At 40.2% G+C, this 24,477-nt stretch overlaps 2 protein-coding genes across 2 annotated transcripts in view; one reads left to right on the top strand and one right to left on the bottom strand.

Moving 5' to 3' along the window:
• Nucleotides 1-871: 871 nt before the first annotated feature.
• On the bottom strand, nucleotides 872-9,747 carry hacd2 (3-hydroxyacyl-CoA dehydratase 2). Its single transcript, XM_029702376.1, has 7 exons — nucleotides 9,570-9,747; nucleotides 8,106-8,223; nucleotides 6,911-6,929; nucleotides 6,239-6,327; nucleotides 5,656-5,777; nucleotides 4,409-4,587; nucleotides 872-1,501 (listed from the first exon to the last, which is right to left on the bottom strand). The coding sequence occupies exons 1-7, from the start codon at nucleotides 9,692-9,694 to the stop codon at nucleotides 1,422-1,424; spliced, it is 732 nt and encodes a 243-aa protein (XP_029558236.1). The 5' UTR covers nucleotides 9,695-9,747; the 3' UTR covers nucleotides 872-1,421.
• Nucleotides 9,748-12,875: 3,128 nt separating this feature from the next.
• stam2 (signal transducing adaptor molecule (SH3 domain and ITAM motif) 2) overlaps nucleotides 12,876-24,477 on the top strand; it is a 31,502-nt gene continuing 19,900 nt past the window's right edge. The window contains exons 1-4 of the mRNA XM_029702375.1: nucleotides 12,876-13,062; nucleotides 15,755-15,839; nucleotides 21,193-21,268; nucleotides 22,173-22,268. Coding sequence (XP_029558235.1) covers nucleotides 13,023-13,062; nucleotides 15,755-15,839; nucleotides 21,193-21,268; nucleotides 22,173-22,268 — 297 coding nt within the window. The 5' untranslated portion in view covers nucleotides 12,876-13,022. The remainder of the gene's footprint in view (nucleotides 13,063-15,754; nucleotides 15,840-21,192; nucleotides 21,269-22,172; nucleotides 22,269-24,477) is intronic.

Here is a 24,477-nt window from a genome sequence, read left to right as displayed (position 1 = left end):
AGTAACTGCACTGCATGAGCATTGACTGCTCAAAGAACCAGATTTTAATTTCAGCTACTAAATTGTTGTAGTACAATTGTGAAAGACAAACTACATTTTGTCGACTTAAAAATGGTTCTGCAACAATTTAGTAGCTGAAACGAAAATCTGGTTCTTTGAGCAGTCACTGCTCGTGCAGTGCAGTTACTGTTCACATCCAAATGAATACCTTTCAGGTTTTTACAATGTACTCATATGCAAAATAATTTCTTGGTTAACTTCTAAGCCAGGGAGATGGAAAGAAACTCTGAACCACACACACAAACTCCTGACTGACTACCAGCTCTCTCTGTTTGTTGTTAGATTTAACTCATTGGAAATGCATGACTACAAGCTCTGTAATTCAATTGGCTCCCGTGTCTACACAAGCTTCCTGTCGATCAGTTCATGTCCTGGCACCCTACCATAGTTCAACACAAACCTTTAATTAATAAAAAATGAATAAATAGTCCGAAATGGCTCGTGGGTGGTTAGCTCTTCCATATGTTTTCAAAGTAATGTCCACCAGTGTCTTGGTCCAACGACACAACCTTTAGTTTTAAAGCTTAAAACAAATAATTGAGTTTCTTCTGAAAATATACAAGAAAGCACAAGTACATTTACAACTGGTCCACCTATCAACGTAATATCCACTCTAGGTCATAGAGGCCTACCCCTACAAATCAATAACCAACCCACAATCAACATAAAATATATTCATCTAAAGAAACCCAAATGGTCCAAATACTCAACACCAAAAAAATCCTAAACATAAAAGCAAGAAGCTATCTTTTTACAATAAACATTCAGTTAGTACTTGAGTATTTGAAAAGAAAACTATGTAAGCACAGAATAAAAGAAAAGTGTTTTATTACATCAAAACAGGGAATGTGATCAGAAGTTCTGCAGATTAAAATAAAAAATAAAATAAAAGTAGGTCTCAGAAATAAGTGACTCAAATCATTTAACAGGCATTGTGCTCGGTTGAGAGTCAGAATAATATGGAACCTTCTATCTTAACAAAAATAACAACTATTCATTTGAGCACAAAGCATTGCTGTGTCCCAAATTACACTTTATTCCCAATATAGTGTCCAACTTTTGACCAGGGACCATAAGGCTCAAAGAAAACAAAAAGCAGGTTGTATATTGTAAATGACTTGAGCATCTGATTAACCAGGCAACAGCCCAAAACTGACCCAAGTGATTACCAAGAACCATTGTAAGATCAAATCGTCCCAATTCCCCATTTCTTGATCTGAAAAAGAGATGGCTTTCTATGATATTTCAACAAGCAGACATTAAAAAAACTAAAATGCTTGACCAATTTAAAAGGTTCTCGTCTTTTTCCATTCCTGCCCGTGGCATGACGTGATCAAGCTGCTGTGTGTCATTGTGTTTGTTTACTCTGTTTTGTACTCCTCCACGTGGCACAAGACTTTCTTCCTCTGACGCATCATGTGGAAGTAGAGCTGAGGAAACACTGGAAGGAAAACACAGTCAGATCAACAACAAGAAACCATAGAGTCATGCTCAGAACTATCAATTTAAGTGTGTTGACAATAATACATGGGATTTTTACAGTGCTATTATAAAACCCTTTTTTCCCTCTTCCCAAAAATTAATTCATGAGCAGTTTCATAAAACAATGAATGCTAAAATGGGTCACCATAAGATCAAGAGCAGGAGTCTAACCTTTTCCAGCATGAAAGGTACTTTAAAAAAAGAAAAATTAAACATTGACTGCTACTCTATTTTTTATAGCTTTCAAATAGGCACATTATTCTCCTCTACCCTGAAACTCTTTCCTGGGTCCTTGGTATAGAAGAGATGTGTTCTCTGTCAATATACTCTACCTGGTAATATAAATGGTTAATAAACAGTATTTGTCATGACAGGTCCCATCAAATTATCTTTGTATTTTCCAGAATTCTGTTTTCTCAGTTTGATTAGATTTTTTTTACTCTCAATATAACAATTATTCATACAGAAAAAACGAAAATGAAGGTTCCGAGTCCACATCAATGCTTTAATCACATTTTTGAAGTATGGGGGGAAAAACTAACAAATGTAGATTTTTTTTGGTGTAATTCCCCATTAATTGAGCATCTATCAAGAGAGGAATGTGTCAGTCCAGAAAAGGTTTCTGCTGTTAGGACGACTGTTGCAGAAAATGTAAATGGCAGAGTTTGCAATACAATGGCCACCCATATCAATACAATGAATCATGATATAGTTCTGTCAGCCTACTTTGTAGTTTACATTTAATTTAGAAAGTTTATTGGGAACGTCTTTCCGTCTACCCACAAGACTCCGGTTTTCACTACCTGGCTATTTACGGAATGATAGACAAACGCGCACCAAACAGACAGACGGGCAATATTGATGGAAATGAAATTGGCAGATAAAGTTAAACGTAACACTAAGCCAATAGTGGCTAACCAGGGGTGGGATAATGTCAATGTGGCTTTGATTGGGAAGTAGCCAGGAGCTTTATGTTTATGACAGTTTGCCATGGAACACATGAAAAAAAGGCATGTACTTTCAGATTTGATTGGCGAGCTACTCATAGGTGGGCTGTTGGAGACCCCTGATATAGAGTAAGCAAGCATGAAGTGCAAGGTAGAATATTACAATTCACAGCACGAAGCTGATTCACCTTAGACATAGCTAGGTCTTTCCACGAATAGATTTGATTTGATTTGAGTGCATTTTGGGTAGTGTAACTTGGTAAAAAAAAAAGTTTTAAAAATCACCTAATTTTAACATTCTGACATAAAGAGCATATGTTCAACTCCATAAAAAAAATAATAAAAGGATCAGACCCTTTTATTCCAATTTTCACCTAAAATTACATACCCAAATCTAACTGCCTGCCTGTAGCTCAGGACCTGAAGCATATTCTTGCAACCATTTGAAAGGAAACACTGAAGTTTGTGGAAATGTGAAATTAATGTAGGAGAATAACACATTACATCTGGTAAAAGATAATACAAACAAAAAAAAACATGCGTTTTCTATTTTGAAATGCAAGAGAATAGCCATATAGAGTTAGGATCCTAGGTGTAATTTAGATTTTGTCCACAAGATGGCAGCAGTGTGTGCAAAGTTTCAGACTGATCTAGTGACTAATTACATCATTACACAATATTTTTTATCAAGTCTGCCAGGAGTTTACCCAAATGTGCCGAATTGGCCAATTTATACATTTAAGTACATAACTATAGAGAACATACAAAAATGCTATGGTAATAAAACATTTAAGTTTACACTCCCAGGAATGTCATACATGAATCATTAGCTTCCCTACAGAAAATACACCAACTTTCACACATCTAGATGGCCAGGCAGGGTGGGTGTGGAGCCAGAGACAGAAGTGGGGTCAAACTGTAGACCCTAATTCCTACTTTTGAATATAAAAATGGATTTTATCAAATAAAACTATGCTACATTTTATCTCTGGGACCCTCAGGATGACAAATCAGAGCAAGATTACTGAACATAAGTACATTATTTACCTTCAGAGGAGATTAAATCAAACCAGTTGATGTGGTGAAAGTGTTTTGTTGTTGTGCACTATCCTCAAAACAATAGCATGGTATTGTTTTTCTGTAATAGCTACTGTAAAATTGGACACTGCAATTAGATTAACAAGAATTTAAGCTTTCTGCCCATATAAGACATGTCTATGTCCCGGAAAGTTGGACGTTGTATACAACGGTTTCCGGTCACATTATCGCATATCGAGCAACAACCATCTCGGTTTAGGGACACCGCTCCCGTAGAGGTTAAAAAATGTCTAGCCTATCTATGGGTAACAGGGTTGACATGTTATGCTTGACGCACTCAGGTTTCCACCATAAAATGGACAAAAAGAATACAACCAGCTCACCTGCTTTTACACTATGATGTTCAATGTTTCTTTTGAAAAAAATATTTAAAAAGGAATAGTTTCACTATATTAAAACGAGAGTTCAGTTCACGTAACAGGGTTGACCTTAAAATGAGGGACACATGTAAATGAATCACGATGAAATCAATAAAAATCTTCAGAAATGACTGCCAAAGCAAGAATATAACTAGGGCTTTACAATGATGGTAAAAACTTGGAAGAAATGTTGTGGTTAAGTGGGTTAAAATCATCCTAGAAGTTGGAAAAACATGACAAAGGTACTTTAGCAAGTCTTTTTTCATATAGAAAAATCAGATTTATTGAATTTTCCATGTGGTCACTTCATTTAATATAACAGGCTTTTAAAATGCAATATTAGTGAACAATTTCTACTTAGAATATCAAAGGGATGCAAAATGTACTCTATTCGTGGAACGGCCCAGCTACAGTAGCACTATACATCAGTGGTGTATTGTGGTGGGTAGGAGAGAGACTTACATGGAATGTAGGAGACCATGGTGAGGATGAGGAAGGTGTGGTAGTCAAATGAGAAGTTGTACTTGTTGGGAAGGGTGACAGAGTAGAGGCCTGTCTTCTGAACGTAGGGCAGGGCTGCATAGACAGTCAGCAGCTCGCCAGTTACTCCCATGGGGTACAGCACTAGGAAGAATGTGTACCTGGAGAGATTTTATTTTATTTTTTAGAAACCCTTTATTGGCACCATTTAGCTACTGGAAAGAGGGAGAGGAGGCACCACTGGTAGACAGGAACTAGCACACCAAATGGGTAGCTCATGAAGATAAGCAACTTGTAAAGTTTTGTAGTAGTAACATTGTATTATCATTAGTATTTGCATTATAATGGCATAGTAATAGAGTGAGACCTGCTCTAAATCACTAAGAGGCTAATCTTGGCACCCTTGGTTGAATTTCTCACCTATGTGACGCTACCTGTCATATACCTCAATCTGCCTTTGAAAAGCAAATTGAATGTGAAAAGAGCAAAGCACCAGAGCATTGGCTGACATTGGGAGAAGATTCATCAACATTTTCTACCAGGCAACAAAAGAAGGTCCTTCCCCACCAGTGGTCCTACTGGAGCTCGTTAAGACTTTGTTGCCATGGTTGTGACTGAGCAAAAAAATATTATGGAGGTGGAGTGTCATAACAGTTTCAAACACTCCCATGTTCCATCATTCTATATATAACTTCCATGGACATATAGAATAAGAAAGCCTGCAAGGATAAAGTCAAAGGCAAAGTTTCCCCTACCATTTAAAATATTGCTTTTGTTTTACTGCTTTCAACCCTGAATGTTGCTTTATGGCCTTAGACTTTTAGTGAATAAATAGAGGGGTGTTTTTGGACCCACATATTGAAATGAACCAGATCATTACACTGTATTTATTACATCCTATTAGATTAAATGTGAGTGCCTGTGTCAAGTCAAATGTTATTAGTCACATGCGCCGAATACAACAGTGAAATGCTTTCTTACGAGCCCCTAACCAACAATGCAGTTAAAAAAAACCCAGATAAGAATAAGAAATAAAAGTAACAAGTAAAAAATAAGTTACAAACAACGCAAAGAAACGAACAAAAAAACACAATTGGTTGGGGACACGTAAAACTTCAGCCTTCTTCTCTGGCGCCAGGGTTATGCCTTAGGGATACATAATGCATTCAAAAAATTATAGAATATATTCAATATAATAATTGTGTTCTATTTCATTATGTGTGCCTTACCGTGCCCATTTGATGAGGTAGGGCAGGTGGTTGAGCAGACTGAAAGTGTAGAAGGAGTAACGGATAATCTCTGTGATGGTCCAGGCTGACACAAAGAGCAGGACACTGTCTTCATTCTGGACCTGTAGGCACCACACAGGAACCAGACAAGCATGAGAGTGGGAAACAGGAAGCGCTCTAGCAGGAGATAGACGGGGGTTATGGCAGAATCGTGCAGTTTGTAGCACCCACTACATACAGCATTCTAAAGTAACTTTGCATCTCATGACAGGCATGGAGACAGAGACATAAGTCAGAACAAGTTAAAAAGCTAAACTCAGTCTTGGTAAGTTAGATTCAAATGCTCACAAACATATAGAAAGTTTGAATGTTTCAGAGCTCACAAGCATGTCAGTGTTATTCACGATGTTGGTTTCAAGCATGTTTACTATTTCAGGCTCACAGACCTTAGTTTCCCCGCAAAGCTCTTTCTTTGGGACGAAGACAACTGCTGACGTAAAAAGGACTTTATAAATAAATGTCATTGACTGATTGACACTGATGCACAGAAAGAGAAGAGATAAGAGAAAGAGAAGAGACGTACCTCTCGAACACTGTGTGTCACGGCCCAGGTGAGGAAGACTCGTGACAAGACCTGAAACCCTGTTAAAACTACTGAGGATGGCACGATCCCTGGAGCAGGAGAAGACAACACAACGGTTAGAGAAGATGTATCACCTCACATCAGTTTTACCACGTTTTAGAGCACGGTGATATGGAGAAAATTATATGATTTCAATTAGCCAATCAAGAGTTGACTACAAATAAAAAGTATGCTACAAAGAATGATAAATAGGTAGCAAAACCTAATGCACAGTAGCACTATTAGCTCATTCAAATACAGTAGCATTCAACTGTATAACTCTACAGTACATGCTATGGTGTGACATCTGTGTTTGGCCAGTAGAGAGTAGCAGAGAACAAGGCCAGGTGTAGACAGACAGCTGCAGTATGTGAAAGGTCAGGTTTAGCTTTAAATCCCAGATAATGAGTAGTGGACTGTGAACCGGGAACGCCACGACCACAACGTAGCAGGTCCAGGCTGTTATCAGGCTTAGCTATCCATCATCTTCTATATAGACTCTGAGCTGAGGGAATGGCTTCTTGTAGTAGGCCTATAGGTCCACATGCCTGGTTTAGTCATAAAGAAATACCACTATGTGGTCACCCTTGAACCTGTATGGGACTTTCAACAGGAGCAGAAGAATGAACTTACCTACTGCACAGTGCAATATCTGAGGGGAAAGGAAAATAACTTAATACATAAACACAACACATGGTCAGTGAACATACTAAACATGCAATAATATAATTTCCTAGATAAATACTCAAGCTGAATTGCCATAATAATGTTGCTATAATACAGCTACGGTATACTGTATGTAAACATTTCTCAAATTGTTCTTCAATGAACTATGGTTAAAAATGTAAATAAGATGGTTGTTGGAACACAATAGATATGTGCACCAATACAGTTCTTTCCACTAGTCAAGGAATAGATAAAAGCCTACACTAGTCTCTAAACCTTATCACAGCACAGGAAATGGCCAGTGTTTGAAGGCGTTTTTATGAATGAATGGAGTTAGTATGAATGAGAGGACAATTACCCGGTAGACAGAGTTGGAGTTACACTAGGCCTAATCCCTTATCTCTGTGTTACAGTGTGGCTGGCTGAAAAGGATCACATTAACACCCTACTAGGCATTCGTACTGCGTAGAGTAGGACAGAGGTGGAAGAGGGGAAAGGCCAAGGCCAGTCACTATGGAGGAGTTTCTATTTTTAAAAATGTAACAGCACTGTGAGACTAAACATTCCTGCCATTAAGTTGTATTCGTACAGTAGGGGACATACCCAACTCACCACCCACAGAAAGCGATGAGTCTGTTCTATTTACCCTTCTCTGAATAAAAGCTTGCATTCAGTGGGGAGAAAACATTTGGAAGGTAGTGAAATTCACATGTTTTTATTAGTCATTTAGCAGGCGCTCTTATCCAGAGAAACTAGTGCATTCATCTTAAGGTTGCTAGGTGAGACAACAACATATCACAATCTTAGCAAGTATATTTCCCCTCAACAAAGTATAAAAATGCATTGTTGTAAGTTTGTTAATGTTTTTAAATAAGGGGGGGGGCACTACCGAAACAGATTTTTATATTCTGTTGCATAACGTTTTGCTAGTGTACCTAATGAACATGACCCAGGTCTGACCTATACAACAGAGACTCAGGGGGGTATTCATTACAGAAACCATTTACTGTTTAAGAACCAAACGGAAGCAAATGGAACGAAACAGGGAGGGACCTACTTGAATTTGTCCAATAGAAACTCTCGTCTGTATTTTTCATTTAGAGTAAAACATTTTGCAACAGAATCGGCATAATGATTACACCCTTGGCCTACAGCCACTCACCTCCAGAAGAGCTCCGGTCTGGAAAAACTTCAGTGGTTTCTCTATAGAGTAGTACAGGCCGTGGTAGCTGCCTCTGGCCAAGTAGGCCCGCACCAGGCCCACGGCTATGACCAGCCACCTGGAAGAACACACACATTTTCATTTAGGTCATTTAGCCAGGATAGTCCACCCAGGTGGGGGGGGGGGGGCATTTCATATTACTCTGTAAGTAAATTCATGACACTCCATTTATTATGGAGTTTGGTATAGTTACATAAGATAATGGTTATTTAAGGCAAAAACGAAAGGAGGGTGGTTGGTAGGGGTAGATGAATGGGAGTATAACGAACGTCAACTATAGCATCTTTTCAACTACTTTTTAGCTACTTTACAACTACTTAGCTAACCCTTCACTTAACCCTAACTTTAACCTAACTTAACCCCTAGCCTAGCTAACATTAGCGAGCTAGCTAACGTTAGCCACCTAGCTAGAATTTGTAACTTCTCATACATTTTGCAAATCGGTAACATATGGTACATTTTTCAAATTCATAACATATAATACGAATTGTAATTCGTAACATACCATAGGAAATGTAACATATCATACCAAATGCTGTGTCTTGCATTTACATACTGAATAATACAAAATGCTCTGAGACCAGGTTGTGTAAAGTCACCTAACTGGGCAGGATGGGAGAGCATCCATAATTCTGCACTTGTGCAATTTCTTTCACAACAACTCTGTGTCATAATAACCTAAGTGAAATCAGAGATATTGACAGCACATTTTAGTCAAAGCAATACAATAATGTATTTAATCTAACCAATTATGATTTGATTAAAACTACATGCAGTAAAGAACAATAGCTTTAACTACATAATGACACCGTGGGCGCCAATTGTTTCTTGAAATAAACCATTCACCAGATTACAGTACATGTTATTTAACTAGGCAAATCAGTTAGGAACAAATTCTTATTTACAATGACGGCCTACCCCGGCCAAACCCGGACGACTCTGGGCCAATTGTGCGCCACCCTATTGGATTTCCTTCACAACAACTTTGTGTCATAATAACCTAAGTGAAATCAGAGATATTGCCAGCACATTTTAGTCAAAGCAATACAAAAATGTATTTATTTTTTAACTCTAGGCAACATAATTGCAGTCTTTTAGACGCGCACTCGGCAACAATGTAACCAAAGACACAGACAATGGATACATTCCCGACGAAGGCGGTTACAAAGTAACAACACAGAAGTTCTGTGTGTGGCTGAGTTGATTTGCTACAGTGTAGCTGAAGGCAGCACAATGAAACCAGGCATTATTGTGCAAAATATCCATAAAAACAGTTCGGGATCGAGTCTCGTAGCAGGCGCGTGTCTTCTTCCCAAGCCATTCACTCTTGCATTTCATGCACCCTTGCACCCAATTGTCGTCAAGTAGCCTACAACAAGAAGTGTATCAGAATTGTGTACATACCCAGCTGTCATAACCACGTTATATATAACCAGATACGCCGTAGCCAGGGCACCCGGTCCCCTCTTTTTCTTCGGGGCCACATCACTGTGAGCTGTCTTCGTGGTCCCCATAGCAGGTGCCGACATGACTGAACCCCACTTGGCGCTGCCGGATAAGTGTGCCAGATGGTACTAGTATTCTACAAGCAGCACAAACTGTGACGTCACTTTCATATGGTAATGAGGAAACCTTCTAAATAAAAGCCTGCATTTCAAAACATTGCAATGTGGATAACTCATTCAAATTATATAGAATTTTAATAAATAGCCACGTTTATTGTGACAACAAGAAAATGCAATAATTAAAGAAGAAATAGGGTTTACATTTTTTTTTAAGACCAATAATGAAAAAAATACAATATTGACACTGGTATGTTGCTAATATTGGGCTGTAGAGAGAAAAATGGTCTATCTGTCTCAGCTAGTTGAAAAGTGGGGTGGGAAATACTCTGTAGGGTCTCTACTAACCAAATATGCTTAGTTTTGGAGGGGGACTGTGTCATACTTACCAGCAGCACTTCATTATCTACCCCTTCCATAGCCCCCAATGCAATGCACTGTAATAGACTGTACATGGTATACATATTGGCTTTTAGAGAGAAATCTTTTACCTGTCTCAGCTAAAGTGTATGGGAAACTTTAACTTTAACACTCTTATGTTGCTTACCTGGTTTGCTTCCAGTGTGAAATAAAATACAAAATGTAGACAAAGACAAAATGTAAACAATGATGGAATGGAATACATGTTAACAACCCAGATTAATTTAATGGCGATGGTAATGGGTGCATCTTTACAGATTTAAATCAACTCAAGGCCAGCCTTGACATGTGCCAAAAAATGCATATAGAAGCAAGCACAATATGAGTCTGAAATACACTTTTCACCTGTTTTATACTTTATAAAAAAAAATGTTGTTTTAACTTGTGCTCCTTCCCTTGTGCTCCTTCCAACCTCCCTTTCAATTGCTGGGTAGAATTTCCAAAAGAAATCTCTAATTTGATAGACCTACCTGTAAAAGGGGAGGGGTGTCATATCCCCTCAACCAGTATGAAAGAGAATTAAAGGATACACTAAAGGATACACTACTTCCCCTTCAGTACGGGGGGGCAGTACAAAAAATAAATAAAAATATGCATGAAATGAAATGAAATGTATGCATTCACTACTGTAAGTCGCTCTGGATAAGAGCGTCTGCTAAATGACTAAAAATGTAAATATAAATGTAAAAAAAAGAAATACCTGGCATTACAGTATCTGGTACTGCATGGATGTGACACTTAACTATTCATTTTCTCATCGGTGCCCCAATTTTAGAAAACGGCAGTAGTTGTGGTGTTTAGGTGTGCTTATTCTCTAAAGTGGTCTTATTAAAGGGCAATGTGAATACGCATTGACACAATGGAATGCGTGAAAATGCCTTTGCTGACCTTGAAAGATAATCATGACAATATTGCTTATAAATAATCTTGTCTATGTTATTATCCTTTTAAACTAGGTAACAGGCCTTTACTCTATACCAGTGTTTCCAAACCCTGGTCCTCAAGTACCCCCAACAATACACATTTTCATTGTAAGCCTGGAAAAGCACACCTCATTCAACTCACTGAGGGCATGATGATTAGTTGACAAGTTGAAGCAGGTGTGCTTGTCCAGGTTACAGTAAAAATGTGTACTGTTGGGGGTACTGGAGGACCAGGGATGGGAAACACTACTCAATACGGCAAAACTTCATAGATAAGACTTGTAAATCATTTTCTCCATTGCTGTTCAGAAAGTGTGATTATACTGTGTCCTAGCCTGGTTAATATTCATTACATTTATTATTTTGATTTAAAAGGTCGCTATTGTGTTTCTTTTCTTTTTTGGTGTATTGTTTTCAGGACCGTGGATACTGCTGGGTCATTTAAAGCTGTGTTTCTGGATATGTACGACACCGTCCCCCTCCAAAACTAACCATATTTCAGTATTTCACACCACACTGAGACAGGTGGAAAAGTTCTCTGCAAGCCAATATGTATCCCATGTACAGTCTGTTACAGTGCATTGGGGGCTATGGAAGGGGTAGATAACGAAGTGCTGCTAGGTATGTACGACACAGTCCCCCTCCAAAACAAACCATTTTTGGTTAGTAGAGCCCTACTGAGTATTTCCCACCCAACTTCAGCTGAGACAGGTAGAAAAGCTCTCTCTACAAGCCAATAAGTATCCCATATACCGTGTATTCCAGTGAATGGAGCGGGTGGAGTAAGGAGTCTACAAGCACTCTGTATTAAACCCGTTGCCGAGCACAAGATACCTATTTAAGTTTTACAGACTATATTGAGTAATTCCAATAACATATATTTGCATTTTATTAAAAGTGTATTTCTTTAAATATAGCCTACCTATACAATAGCTTTCAACATACCAGTATTTTGTGTACACTTTCAAAATAAATGCTGGCATAAGTAATACATTATTAAAAATAAAATACGCCAAATGATCCTTTTATTTATTCAAATGTAGTTGCAATGCTATGCAAAACAGTTGAAATGCACTAGAGTTCCAAAAAAGTATCAATATTCCCAAAATATAACATGTCTTTGCAGTGGGACTCTTACACCCCCCCCCCCCCTCCCCCGCCCGCCCCCCAAATCAGCGTGCTGTCAGCATAATATCAAATATTTGTATAACTAGATGTGATAATATCCTGCTGCTAGTTGAACGGTAATCCCAATGCAAAGGAATCGGTCCACCAAATCAGGAAATGAAAGGCGTAAACTGGGCCTGCGCGGTATTTTATGGGACTGTTTCGGCAGCGTTTGACGTCACCGTGAACAGTTTAGTTTAGTGCTTGTTTTGGCGCAAACAAAATATTGTGTGCAAAGCCTATAATTCTAATTACAACAAATGATGAATATCGATCGGTGTGGCCAGTTAGACAGATTTACTGCTGTTGCTGCATGACTTTTTGTGAGTGGCAATATACGTCATGCTTTTCTAACCATTACATTTTTATTAAAGCCTTATAATAAAATAAAATGAACATTGGGATATTATCATACGTACTTCTTCCTACCTAGGGGTGGCAGTGTACACCAGGATTTTTAATTGGGTCATAAAATGTGTCTTTTTATCTGCCTGTACATGATACATTTGAATGCAGAAATACAGCAATGTTAAATGTACGCTCATTAGTGATCTTAAAATATATATCAATCAATAAGTGTCGATATAATTTCAGTTCTATTTATTTTCCATGTAATGCTCACAAATGTGTTCAGGCATTTTCGCAGCCACCTAAGTGTACGGAAGAGCAACTGGTGAAAGTGTACAGGGTTTGATGGATGAGCAAGGGATTTTTTTTAATGTTGAAATAAATATTCTAGCTACATTTTCTATCTCAACAACGTCGGTTTATTTAGAGAAGTAGACATGCCTTTATTTGCGCAGAATCCATTCGATCAAGATGTTGGTAAGTTGAGCGCTTCATTTGGCATTTTGGTTAGGAGTGACCTAGCGTAACTACCGTAGCTTCGTACATACCGAAACCTCTCGCCCGCGAGCTAACAATAACAACTAGCAAGCTAACGTTAGCCAGGCTACGTGTCTGTAGCTAGCTACTTTGACGTTCTGATCAAATGTGAGATTATCCACATAGCTAGCTAGTTATGCGGTTTGGTAAACTCGGTAACTAGCTTGTAGCAGACAGTCATCGGTCAGACTTTGTGCTAGCTATGTTAGCTAGCTACTAGTAGCTAGTTGTTGTGTCATCGCTATATCGTAATGAACGATTTTCAATAACAAGACTGACTAAACTGCAACAAGCTCACACATTCAACCATAACAACATTATCCAGCTAGTTAGTTAATTTAGCTTGATGCATTCATGAGTTGGGTTAGTTTTAGGTTTACTGAAAGGGAAGGAGGATCTTGTATGCAGACGTTGTATGCATATACTATACAGTACATTCGGAAAGTATTCAGACCCCTTGACTGTTTCCACATTTTGTTACGTTACAGCCTTAGTCTAAAATTTATTTAAAAATGTTATCGTCAATATACACACAGTACCCCATAATGACAAAGCGAAAATAGTTGTAAAAACATTTTTTGCCCCCCCCCCCAAAAAAACGTATTTACATAAGTATTCAGACCCTTTTCTATGATAATCGAAATTGAGCTCAGGTGCATCCTGTTTCAATTGATCATTCTTGATGTTTTTCTGCAATTTGATTGGAGTCGACCTGTGGTAAATTTCAATTGATTGGACATGGTTTGGAAAAGCACACACCTGTCTATGTAAGGTCCCACAGTTGACAGTGAATGTCAGAGCAGAAACTAAGCCATAAGGTCGAAGGAATTACCCGTAGAGCTCCGAGACAGGATTGTGTTGAGGCACAGATCTGGAGAAGGGTACCAAAAAATGTCTGCAGCACTGAAGGTCCCCAAGAACACAGTGGCCATTCTTAAATAGAAAAAGTTTTGAACCACCAAGACTCTTCCTAGAGCTGGCCGCCCGGCCAAACTTAGCAAGCGGTGGCGAAGGGCCTTGGTCAAGGAGGTCACCAAGAACCCCATGGTCACTCTGACAGAGCTCTAGAATTCCTCTGGAGATGGGAGAACCTTCCAGAAGGGCAACCATCTCTGCAGCACTCCACCAATTAGGCCTTTATGGTAGATTAGCCAGACGGAAGCTACTCCTCAGTAATGGGCACTTGACAGCCTGCTTGGAGTTTGCCAAAAGGCACCTAAAGACTCAGACCCTGAGAAACGAGATTCTCTGGTCTGATGAAACCAACATTTAACTATTTTGGCCTGAATGTCAAGTGTCACGTCTGGAGGAAACCTGGCACCATCCCTATGGTGAAGCATGGTGGTGGCAGCATCATGCTGTGGGGATGATTTCAGAGGCAGGGTCTGGAAGACTAGTCAGGTTCGAGTGGAAGATGAATGGAGCCAAGTACAGAGAGATCCTTGATGAAAAACGGCTCCAGGACCTCAGACTGGAGCAAAAGTTCACCTTCCAACAGGACAACGACCCTAAGCACACAGCCAAGACGATGCAGGAATGGCTTCAGGAAAAGTTTCTGAATGTCCTTGAGTGGCCGAGCCAGAGCCCGGACTTGAACTCGATATCTGGGTAGACCTGAAAATAGCTGTGCAGCGACGCTCCCCATCCAACCTGACAGAAGCTTGAGAGCATCTGCAGAGAAGAATGGGAGAAACTCCCCAAATACAGGTGTGCCAAGCCTGTAGCATCATACCCAAGAAGACTTGAGGCTGTAATCGCTGCCAAAGGTGCTAAAACAAAGTACTGAGTAAATTGTATGAATACTTTTGGTAAAGCGTTTTCAGCAAATTATTTTTACAATTTGTTAAAAAATCTGAACTTGTTTTTGATTTGTCATTATGGGGTATTGTGTGTAGATTGATGGGGGTAAAACATTTCATACATTTTAGAATAAGGCTGTAGTGTAAAACGAAATGTTGATCAAGTCAATGGGTCTAAATACTTTCCGAATGCACTGTAGCTAGCTAATCCCCTCTAGGGTGAGCAGTTTAGCCATCATCTTTGGAACAGATGCTGTCGTATCTCCTAGTGTCCTTGTAGCTACAATAATACGAATTTCACTCTGTACAGAAATATATAGTTAGCCATGTGTAATGGCTTTATCACAAATAAAATAAAGTCTATTGGTCGCATACACAGATTTGCAGGTGCAGCGACATGCTTGTTTCTAGCTCCCAACAAAAAGTGCAGTAATAAAAAATACCTACCAATCACATAATTCAAAAAGTGAAAAGAAAGCAATTAAGCCAGGTCCGGGATGTCGAATTTCTATTGAGTGACTAAGTAATAATACATATGTTCTGAGCAAATAAAAAATAAAATACTACAAAGTTGGCTAGGCGCTAGAAACACGGTGACTGTGCCATCTTGTATCACAAATCAGATATGGAATAATTGACTTTATTCCTAGTCTAGTCATAAAACTTCCAGAATTATGTATTAACTGTCAATCCTATACAAATATAGTGGTGAACTGAAGCATTGAGAACTAGAGGTATAATATTGAGTTAATGTTGGCCCAACACACTACATGTCAACCACAGATTCTCTTTTCCCAACTAACCACATGTATCTCGGTGTACCACATTTTCAGAGAAAGCCACCAATGAAACCAATACAGTGGAGGACTGGGCCCTGATTATGGATATCTGTGACAGAGTTGGACAGACGCCCAATGGGTAAGTTGAAGTGCGACTTCCTATTTCTAAAATATCACCATTGTTTCTAAAATGTTTTTTTTTTTTTAACCAAAACTGAACAGTACAGGTTATTGTATGGGACAATATACAAACATTTGAGAAAGATAATTTGAAAAGACAATTGAGTACATTTGTTTTGGTTTCCTTTTTTTTTTTTTTTTTTTTTAAAGTAACCTTTAACTTTGATTCATCTTGATATGAGATTAACTTTAATTAATTGAAGGTTATTTGTTGATGTACAAATCGAAATGTACTGATTTTAAGGTTGTCATTATTGGTGGGGTGGGTTCACGAGAAATGGGGTTGCTGCTGAACAAGTTATAATGCCACTGCTCTAACCTAACTCCAGGACTCAAGTTGAGGTTATTGGTTCTGATTTTTTTTTAATAGCTATGGCATTGAATAGCAGTGACTCAAAATGAAATGCGTATCTGTATGAAAAAGTATGATAATGTATGCAGTCACCACTGGAATTCACTCTGGATAAGTGTCTACTAAATGTAAATAGTGTCTTCAGAAAGTATTCACACCCCTTCACTTATTCCAAATTGTTGTAACAGCCTGAATTCAAAATTGATTAAATATTTTTTTTAAATTAACATCTACACACAATACCCCATAGTGAAAACATGTTTAGAAATGTTTGCAAATGTATTAAAAATGAAATACAGATCTAATTTACATAAGTATTGACACCCCTGATACTTTATAGAAATACCTTTGGCAGTATTTACAGCTTTGAGTCATCTTGGGTTGTCTGTATCAGCTTTGCACATCTGAATTTTGGGATTTTCTCACATTCTTTCTTACAGACATTCTCAAACTCTTAAGTTAGATGGGGTGCGGTGGTCAACAGCAATCTTCAAGTTTTACCACAATGGGATTCAAGTCTGGGCTTTGGCTGGGCCGGCCACTCAAGGACTTTCACATTCTTGTTCTGAATCCATTCCAGCATTGCTTTGGCTGTATGCTTGGGGTCATTGTCCAGTTAGATTGTACATCTTCGCCCCCAGTCTAAAGGGGCTCCATGTATTTGGCTCCATTCATTGTTCCCTCTATCCTTACCACTACCCCAGTCCCTACCTGCAGAAAAGCATCCCCATAGCGTGATGCTGCCACCACCATGCTTCACAGTAGGGATGGCGTTAGGCATGTGATGAGCTGGGCTCGATTTCTTTTCAGACATGGCGCTTTGCATTCAGGCCAAATAGGTTTTTGTCTCATCAGACCACATCATCTTTCGCCTTTGGATCTCAGTCTTTCATGTGCCTTTTTACTCAGGAGTGGCGTCCGTCTGACCACTCTCCCATAAATCCCAGATTGGTGAAGTGTTGTAGAGTCTGTTGTCCTTCTGGCAGGTTCTGCCATCTCAGCCAAGGAACTCTGTAGCTCTGTCAGAATAGTAATTGGGTTCTTGGTCAACTCCCTGACCAAGGTCCTTCTTGCCCGGTTGCTCAGTTTGGTCGGACGGCTGGGTCTAGGCAGAGTTTTGGTAATTCCATATTTTTTTCCATTTCCCAATGATGGAGACCACTGTTTTCTTGGAAAGTTTCAACAATCTAGAAATTGTTTTAAACCCTTCCCCAGATACAGTTGAAGTAGGAAGTTTACATACACCTTAGCCAAATACATTGAAACTCAGTTTTTCACAATTCTTGACATTTAATCCTAGTAAATATTCCCTGTCTTAGGCCAGTCACCACTTTATTTTAAGAATGTGAAATGTCAGAAGACTAGTAGAGAGAATTATTTCAGCTTTTATTTCTTTAATCACATTCCCAGTGGGTCAAACGTTTACATACACTCAATTAGTATTTGGTAGCATTGCCTTTAAATTGTTTAACTTGGGTCAAATGTTTTGCTTCCCACAGTAAGTTAGGTGAATTTTGGCCCATTCCTCCTGACAGAGGAGTGTAACTGAGTCTGGTGTAACTGAGTCTGGTTTGTAGGCCTCCTTGCTCGCACACACTTTTTCAGTTCTGCCCACATATTTTCTATAACATTGAGGTCAGGGCTTTGATGGCCACTCCAATACCTTGACTTTGTTGTACTTATGCCATTTTTCCACAACTTTGGAAGTATGCTTGGGGTCATTGTCCATTTGGAAGACCCATTTGTGACCCATTTGTGACCAAGCTTTAACTTCCTGAGTGATTTCTGGAGATGTTGCTTCAATATATCCACATAATTTCCCATAAAGTCCCTCCTGCAGCAAAGCACCCCCACAACATGATGCTGCCACCCCCGTGCTTCAAGGTTGGGATGATGTTCTTCGGCTTGTAAGCCTCCCCCTTTTTCCTCCAAACATTACGATGGTCATTATGGCTAACAGTTCTCTTTTTGCTTCATCAGACCAGAGGACATTTCTACAAAAAGTACGATCTTTGTCCCCATGTGCAGTTGCAAACCGTTGTCTGGCTTTTTTATGGCTTTTTTATAGCGGTTTTGGAGCAGTGGCTTCTTCCTTGCTGAGCGGCCTTTCAGGTTATGTCGATATAGGACTCGTTTTACTGTGTATATACAGTGGGGGGGGGGAGTATTTGATCCCCTGCTGATTTTGTACGTTTGCCCACTTACAAAGAAATGATCAGTCTATAATTTTAATAGTACGTTTATTTGAATAGTGAGAGACAGAATAACAAAAAAAAAATCCAGAAAAATGCTTGTCAAATGTTAAAATGATTTGCATTTTAATGAGGGAAATAAGTATTTGAACCCTCTGCAAAACATGACTTAGTACTTGGTGGCAAAACCCTTGTTGGCAATCACAGAGGTCAGATGTTTCTTGTAGTTGACCACCAGGTTTGCACACATCTCAGGAGAGATTTTGTCCCACTCCTCTTTGCAGATCTTCTCCAAGTCATTAAGGTTTCGAGGCTGACGTTTGGCAACTCAAACCTTCAGCTCCCTCCACAGATTTTCTATGGGATTAAGGTCTGGAGACTGGCTAGGCCACTCCAGCACCTTAATGTGCTTCTTGAGCCACTCCTTTGTTGCCTTGGCCGTGTGTTCTGGGTCATTGTCATGCTGGAATACCCATCCACGACCCATTTTCAATGCCCTGGCTGAGGGAAGGAGGTTCTCACCCAAGATTTGACGGTACATGGCCCCGTCCATCGTCCCTTTGATGCGGTGAAGTTGTCCTGTCCCCTTAGCAGAAAAACACCCCCAAAGCATAATGTTTTCACCTCCATGTTTGACGGTGGGGATGGTGTTCTTGGGGTCATAGGCAGCATTCCTCCTCCTCCAAACACGGCGAGTTGAGTTGATGTCAAAGAGCTCCATTTTGGTCTCATCTGACCACAACACTTTCACCAGTTGTCCTCTGAGTCATTCAGATGTTCAGTGGCAAACTTCAGACGGTCATGTATATGTATTCTTGAGCAGGGGGACCTTGCGGGCGCTGCAGGATTTCAGTCCTTCACGGCGTAGTGTGTTACCAATTATTTTCTTGGTGACTATGGTCCCAGCTGCCTTGAGATCATTGACAAAATCCTCCCGTGTAGTTCTGGGCTGATTCCTCACCGTTCTCATGATCATTGCAACTCCACGAGGTGAAATCTTGCATGGAGCCCCAGGTCGAGGGATATTGACAGTTCTTTTGTGTTTCTTCCATTTGCGAATAATCGCACCAAATGTTGTCACCTTCTCACCTTCTCACCAAGCTGCTTGGCGATGGTCTTGTAGCCCATTCCAGCCTTGTGTAGGTCTACACTCTTGTCCCTGACATCCTTGGAGAGCTCTTTGGTCTTGGCCATGGTGGAGAGTTTGGAATCTGATTGATTGATTGATTGCTTCTGTGGACAGGTCTTTTTTACAGGTAACAAGCTGCGGTTAGGAGCACTCCCTTTGAGTGTGCTCCTGATCTCAGCTCGTTACCTGTATAAAAGACACCTGGGAGCCAGAAATCTTTGTGATTGAGAGGGGGTCATACTTATTTCCCTCATTAAAATGCAAATCAATTTATAACATTTTTTATATGCGTTTTTCTGGATATTTTTGTTGTTATTCTGTCTCTCTCACTGTTCAAATAAACCTACCATTAAAATTATAGACTGATCCTTTCTTTGTCAGTGGGCAAACGTACAAAATCAGCAGGGGATCAAATACTTTTTTCCCCCACTGTAGATACTTTTGTACCTGTTTCCTCCAGCATCTTCACAAGGTCCTTTGCTGTTCTAGGATTGATTTGCACTTTTCGCACCAAAGTACGTTCATCTCTAGGAGACAGAACACGTCTCCTTCCTGAGCGGTATGATGGCTAAGTGGTCCCATGGTGTTTACTTGCGTGCTATTGTTTGTACAGATGAACGTGGTACCTTCAGGCGTTTGGAAATTGCTCCCAAGGATGGACCAGAGTGTTGGAGGTCTATACATTTTTTTTCTGAGGTCTTTGCTGATTTTCTTTTAATTTTCCCATGATGTCAAGCAAAGAGGCACAGAGTTTGAAAGTAGGCCTTGAAATACATCCACAGGTACACCTCCAATTGACTCAAATGATGTCAATCAGCCTATTAGAAGCTTCTAAAGCCATGACATTTTCTGGAATTTTTCAAGCTGTTTAAAGGCACCATCAACTTAGTGTATGTAAACCTCTAACCCACTGGAATTGTGATACAGTGAATTATAAGTGAAATAATCTGTCTGTAAGCAATTGTTGGGAAAAATGACTTGTGTCATGCACAAAGTAGATGTCCTAACCGACTTGCCAAAACTATAGTTTGTTAACAAGAAATTTGTGGAGTGGTTGAAAAACGAGTTTTAATAACTCCAACCTAAGTGTATGTAAACTTCCGACTTCAACTGTATATGCCTCATCACAATTATATCCCTGAGATCTAAAGACACTTCCTTGGACTTCATGGTCTAGTTTCTGCTTTGACATGCCCAGTCAACTGTGGGACCAGCTGTGTTTTTTTCTAAATCATGTCCAAACAATTGAATTGGCCACAGGTGTACTCCAATCAAGTTGTAGTGACATATCAAGGACGATCAAAGGAAATTGGATGCACCTGAGGTCAATTTGGAGTGTCATTATGTAAATTAGATTTCTGTATTTCAGTTAAAATAAATTAGCAAAAATGTCTAAACTTGTTTTCACTTTGCTATTATGGGGTATTGTGTGTAGATGGGTGAAAAAAATTACACATTTTATCAATTTTGAATTGCGGCTTTAACACAACAATGTGTGGAATAGGTAAAGGGGTATGAATACTTTCTGAAGGCACTGTAACTGTATATTGAAGATGATATAATTTTGGAAAACTCATGTAGGAATAACCTTCTACTTGAGCCATAATAACCATGTCTCTACCTGCCATTCTTCTCCCAGAGCCAAGGACTGCTTGAGGTCTGTGATGAAGCGAGTCAACCACAAGGTCCCACACGTTGCCATGCAGGCCCTCACCGTGAGTTCTGATAACTTACTTTATTATTTATTGTGTTATTCAAGACATCTGGAGCAAAAGCTGCATATCATTTGGTAGACCGTTGAAAAACCTACTGCTTAACTGTGTAACAGTCTTTATTATACATGAATAATCCGATGTCAATAGAGAAATAGTCTGCATAGGGTGCGGGGTTAGTGTAAGGTCAGGTGTTTTAGTCTCAGCATGGTGTCAGGCCCTGGAGCTTGTTTAGTGACTGCGATCATAGACGCAGTTAATGAGTCATGAATCCTGCTATAGGATGGATAGCAGAGTTTAAACAATTTGCTTGTATAAAGTCTGAGTGTGAATTTCTTGGTTCAGACAGTGAGGCTGGTGGATCAAAAGCTCTCTGACTTTTGCCATAAGCCTCAGTGACACCCTCCAGTCTGACGCAATAAAGTATTTGGGAAGAGTGGTCCATCTCCTGCTGCTCTTGGCAGTTATAGAGCTCTGAGCTCGTAACTCTCCTGCTCTGGGTAGCCAGTTAACCAGAGTGTGATGATCCATGGCCCTGGATAAGTTTTTTTACTGCTTTGTTCTGTTCTCTCTGCTGCTTAGAGTTGTTATAGAGTGATGATGCTAAGCCTCAGACCATGTGATCCTTCTCTCTGACTCACCATTAGGGTAGATGGTCACATAGCAGTTCTATTTTTAGATCTCTCTCCTCACTCAGTCAACTTTAGCTCCCTCTGTTATAAAATCATGCATAATTTCAATGGTGTTACATTTATTAATGTTAATAAATGTTTCTGTTATTCAATCAAATGTGGAATTGTGGAAGTGAATAAAAGCGTTAGGCTACTTCTCTTGCTGTAATGTGAAACTTCTACATAAATCATCTAAACTGACTACTGTACTAACCTGGCTTTTCTCCCTGTTACAGTTGCTGGCTGCCTGTGTCAATAACAGTGGAAGAATATTTCACTTAGAAATCTGCTCGCGGGAGTTTGTCACTGAAGTCCGAACTGTGTTGAGCAGGGTACGGAAGCCGTCTCAAGTTTTTTTCTTTTGCAATATTTGTGCTGAATTGAGGATGTTCAGACTTACACACACGTGAGCAAGCATAACAATTAAATCAAATAAAATTGTATTTGTCACATGCGCCGAATACAACAGGTGTAAACCATACCGTGAAATGCTTACTTATAAGCCCCTTACCAACAATGCAGTTCAAGAAATAGAGATACTAAAATATTTACTACATAAACCAAAGTAAAATGAAAAAGTAACACAATAAAAACACAATAAAATAACAATAACGAGGCTATATACAGGGGGTACCGGTACCGAGTCAATGTGCGTGGGTACAGGTTTGTCAAGGTCATTTGTACATGTAGGTAGGGGTAAAGTGACTATGCATAGATAATAAACAGTGAGTAGCAGCAGTGTACAAACAAATGAGGGAGGGGGGGTCAGTGTAGATAGTCCGGGTGGCCATTTGATTAATTCTTATGGGCTGTGGGTAAAAGCTGTTAAGGAGCCTTTTGGACCTAGACTTGGCGCTCCAGTACCGCTTGCTGTGCGGTAGCAGAGAGAACAGTCTATGACTTGGGTGACTGGAGTCTTTGACAATTTTTAGGGCCTTCCTCTGACACGGCCTAGTATATAGGTCCTGAATGACAGGAAGCTTGGCCCCAGTGACGTACTGGGCCGTACTCACTACCCTCGGTAGCTCCTTACAGTCGGATGCCGAGCAGTTGCCATACCAGGCGGTGATGCAACCGGTCAGGATGCTCTCGATGGTGCAGCTATAGAACGTTTTGAGGATCTAGGGACCCATGACAAATCTTTTCAGTCTCCTGAGAGGAAAAATGTGTTGTTGTGCCCTCTTCACAACTGTCTTGGTGTGTTTGGACCATGATAGTTTGTTGATGTGGACACCAAGGAACTTGAAACTCTCGACCCTCTCCACTACAGCCCCGCCGATATTAATGGGTGCCTGTTCAGCCCTCCTTTTCCTGTAGTCCATGATCAGCTCCTTTGTCTTGCTCACATTAAGGGAGAGGTTGTTATCCTGGCATCACACTGCAAGGTCTCTGGCCTTCTCCCTATAGGCTGTCTCATCGTTGTTGGTGATCAGGCCTACCACTGTTGTGTTGTCAGCCAACTTAATGATGCTGTTGGAGTCGTGCTTGGCCACGTAGCCGTGGGAGTACAGGAGAGGACTGAACACGCACCCCTGAGGGGCCCCAGTGAGGATCAGCGTGGCAGATGTGTTGTTGTCTACCCTTACCACTTGGGAGCGGGCCGTCAGGTAGTCCAGGATCCAGTTGCAGAGGGAGGTGTTTATTCCCAGGGTCTTTAGCTTAGTGATGAGCTTTGTGGGCACTATGGTGTTGAACGCTGAGCTGTAGTCAATGAACAGCTTTCTCACATAGGTGTTCCTTTTGTCCAGGTGGGAAAGGGTAGTGTGGAGTGCGATTGAGATTGCGTCATCTGTGGATATGTTGGGCCGATATGCGAATAGAACTGGGTCTAGGGTTTCCGGGATAATAGTGTTGATGTGAGCCATGACCAGCCTTTCAAAGCAATACATGGTTACCTTAGCTTTCTTGGGCACAGGGACTATTGTGGTCTGCTTGGAACATGTAGGTATTACAGACTCGGGCAAGGAGAGGTTGAAAATGTAATTGAAGACATTTGTCAGTTGGTACGTGCATGCTCTGAGTACACGTCCTGGTAATCCGTCTGGCCCCACAGCCTTGTGAATGTTGACCTGTTTAAAGGTCTTGCTCACATCGGCTACTGAGAGCGTTATAACACAGTCGTCTGGAACAGCTTGTGCTCTCATGCTTGCTTCAGTGTTGCTTGCCTCGAAGTGAGCATAAAAGGCATTTAGCTCATCTGGTAGGCTCGCGGCTGGGTTTCCCTTTGTAGTCTGTAATAGTTTGCAAGCCCTGCCACATCCGACGAGTGTCAGTGCCGGTGTAGTAGGATTCAATCTTAATCCTGTATTGACGCTTTGCTTGTTTGATGGTTCATCTGAGGGCATAGCGGGATTTCTTTAAAGAATCCGGATTAGTGTCCCACTCCTTGAAACCTGCAGCTCTAGCCTTTAGCTCGGTGCGGATGTTGCCTGTAATCCATGGCTTCTGGTTTTGGATATGTACGTAATTTCACTGTGGGGATGACATTGTGCACTTATTGATAAAGCTGGTGACTGAGGTGGTATACTCCTCAATGCCATT

The sequence above is a fragment of the Salmo trutta genome, chromosome 20, assembly GCF_901001165.1.
Source record: "Salmo trutta chromosome 20, fSalTru1.1, whole genome shotgun sequence".
In the NCBI taxonomy this organism is placed as follows: Eukaryota; Metazoa; Chordata; class Actinopteri; order Salmoniformes; family Salmonidae; genus Salmo; species Salmo trutta.
This window is presented reverse-complemented; position numbering and strand designations above follow the sequence as displayed.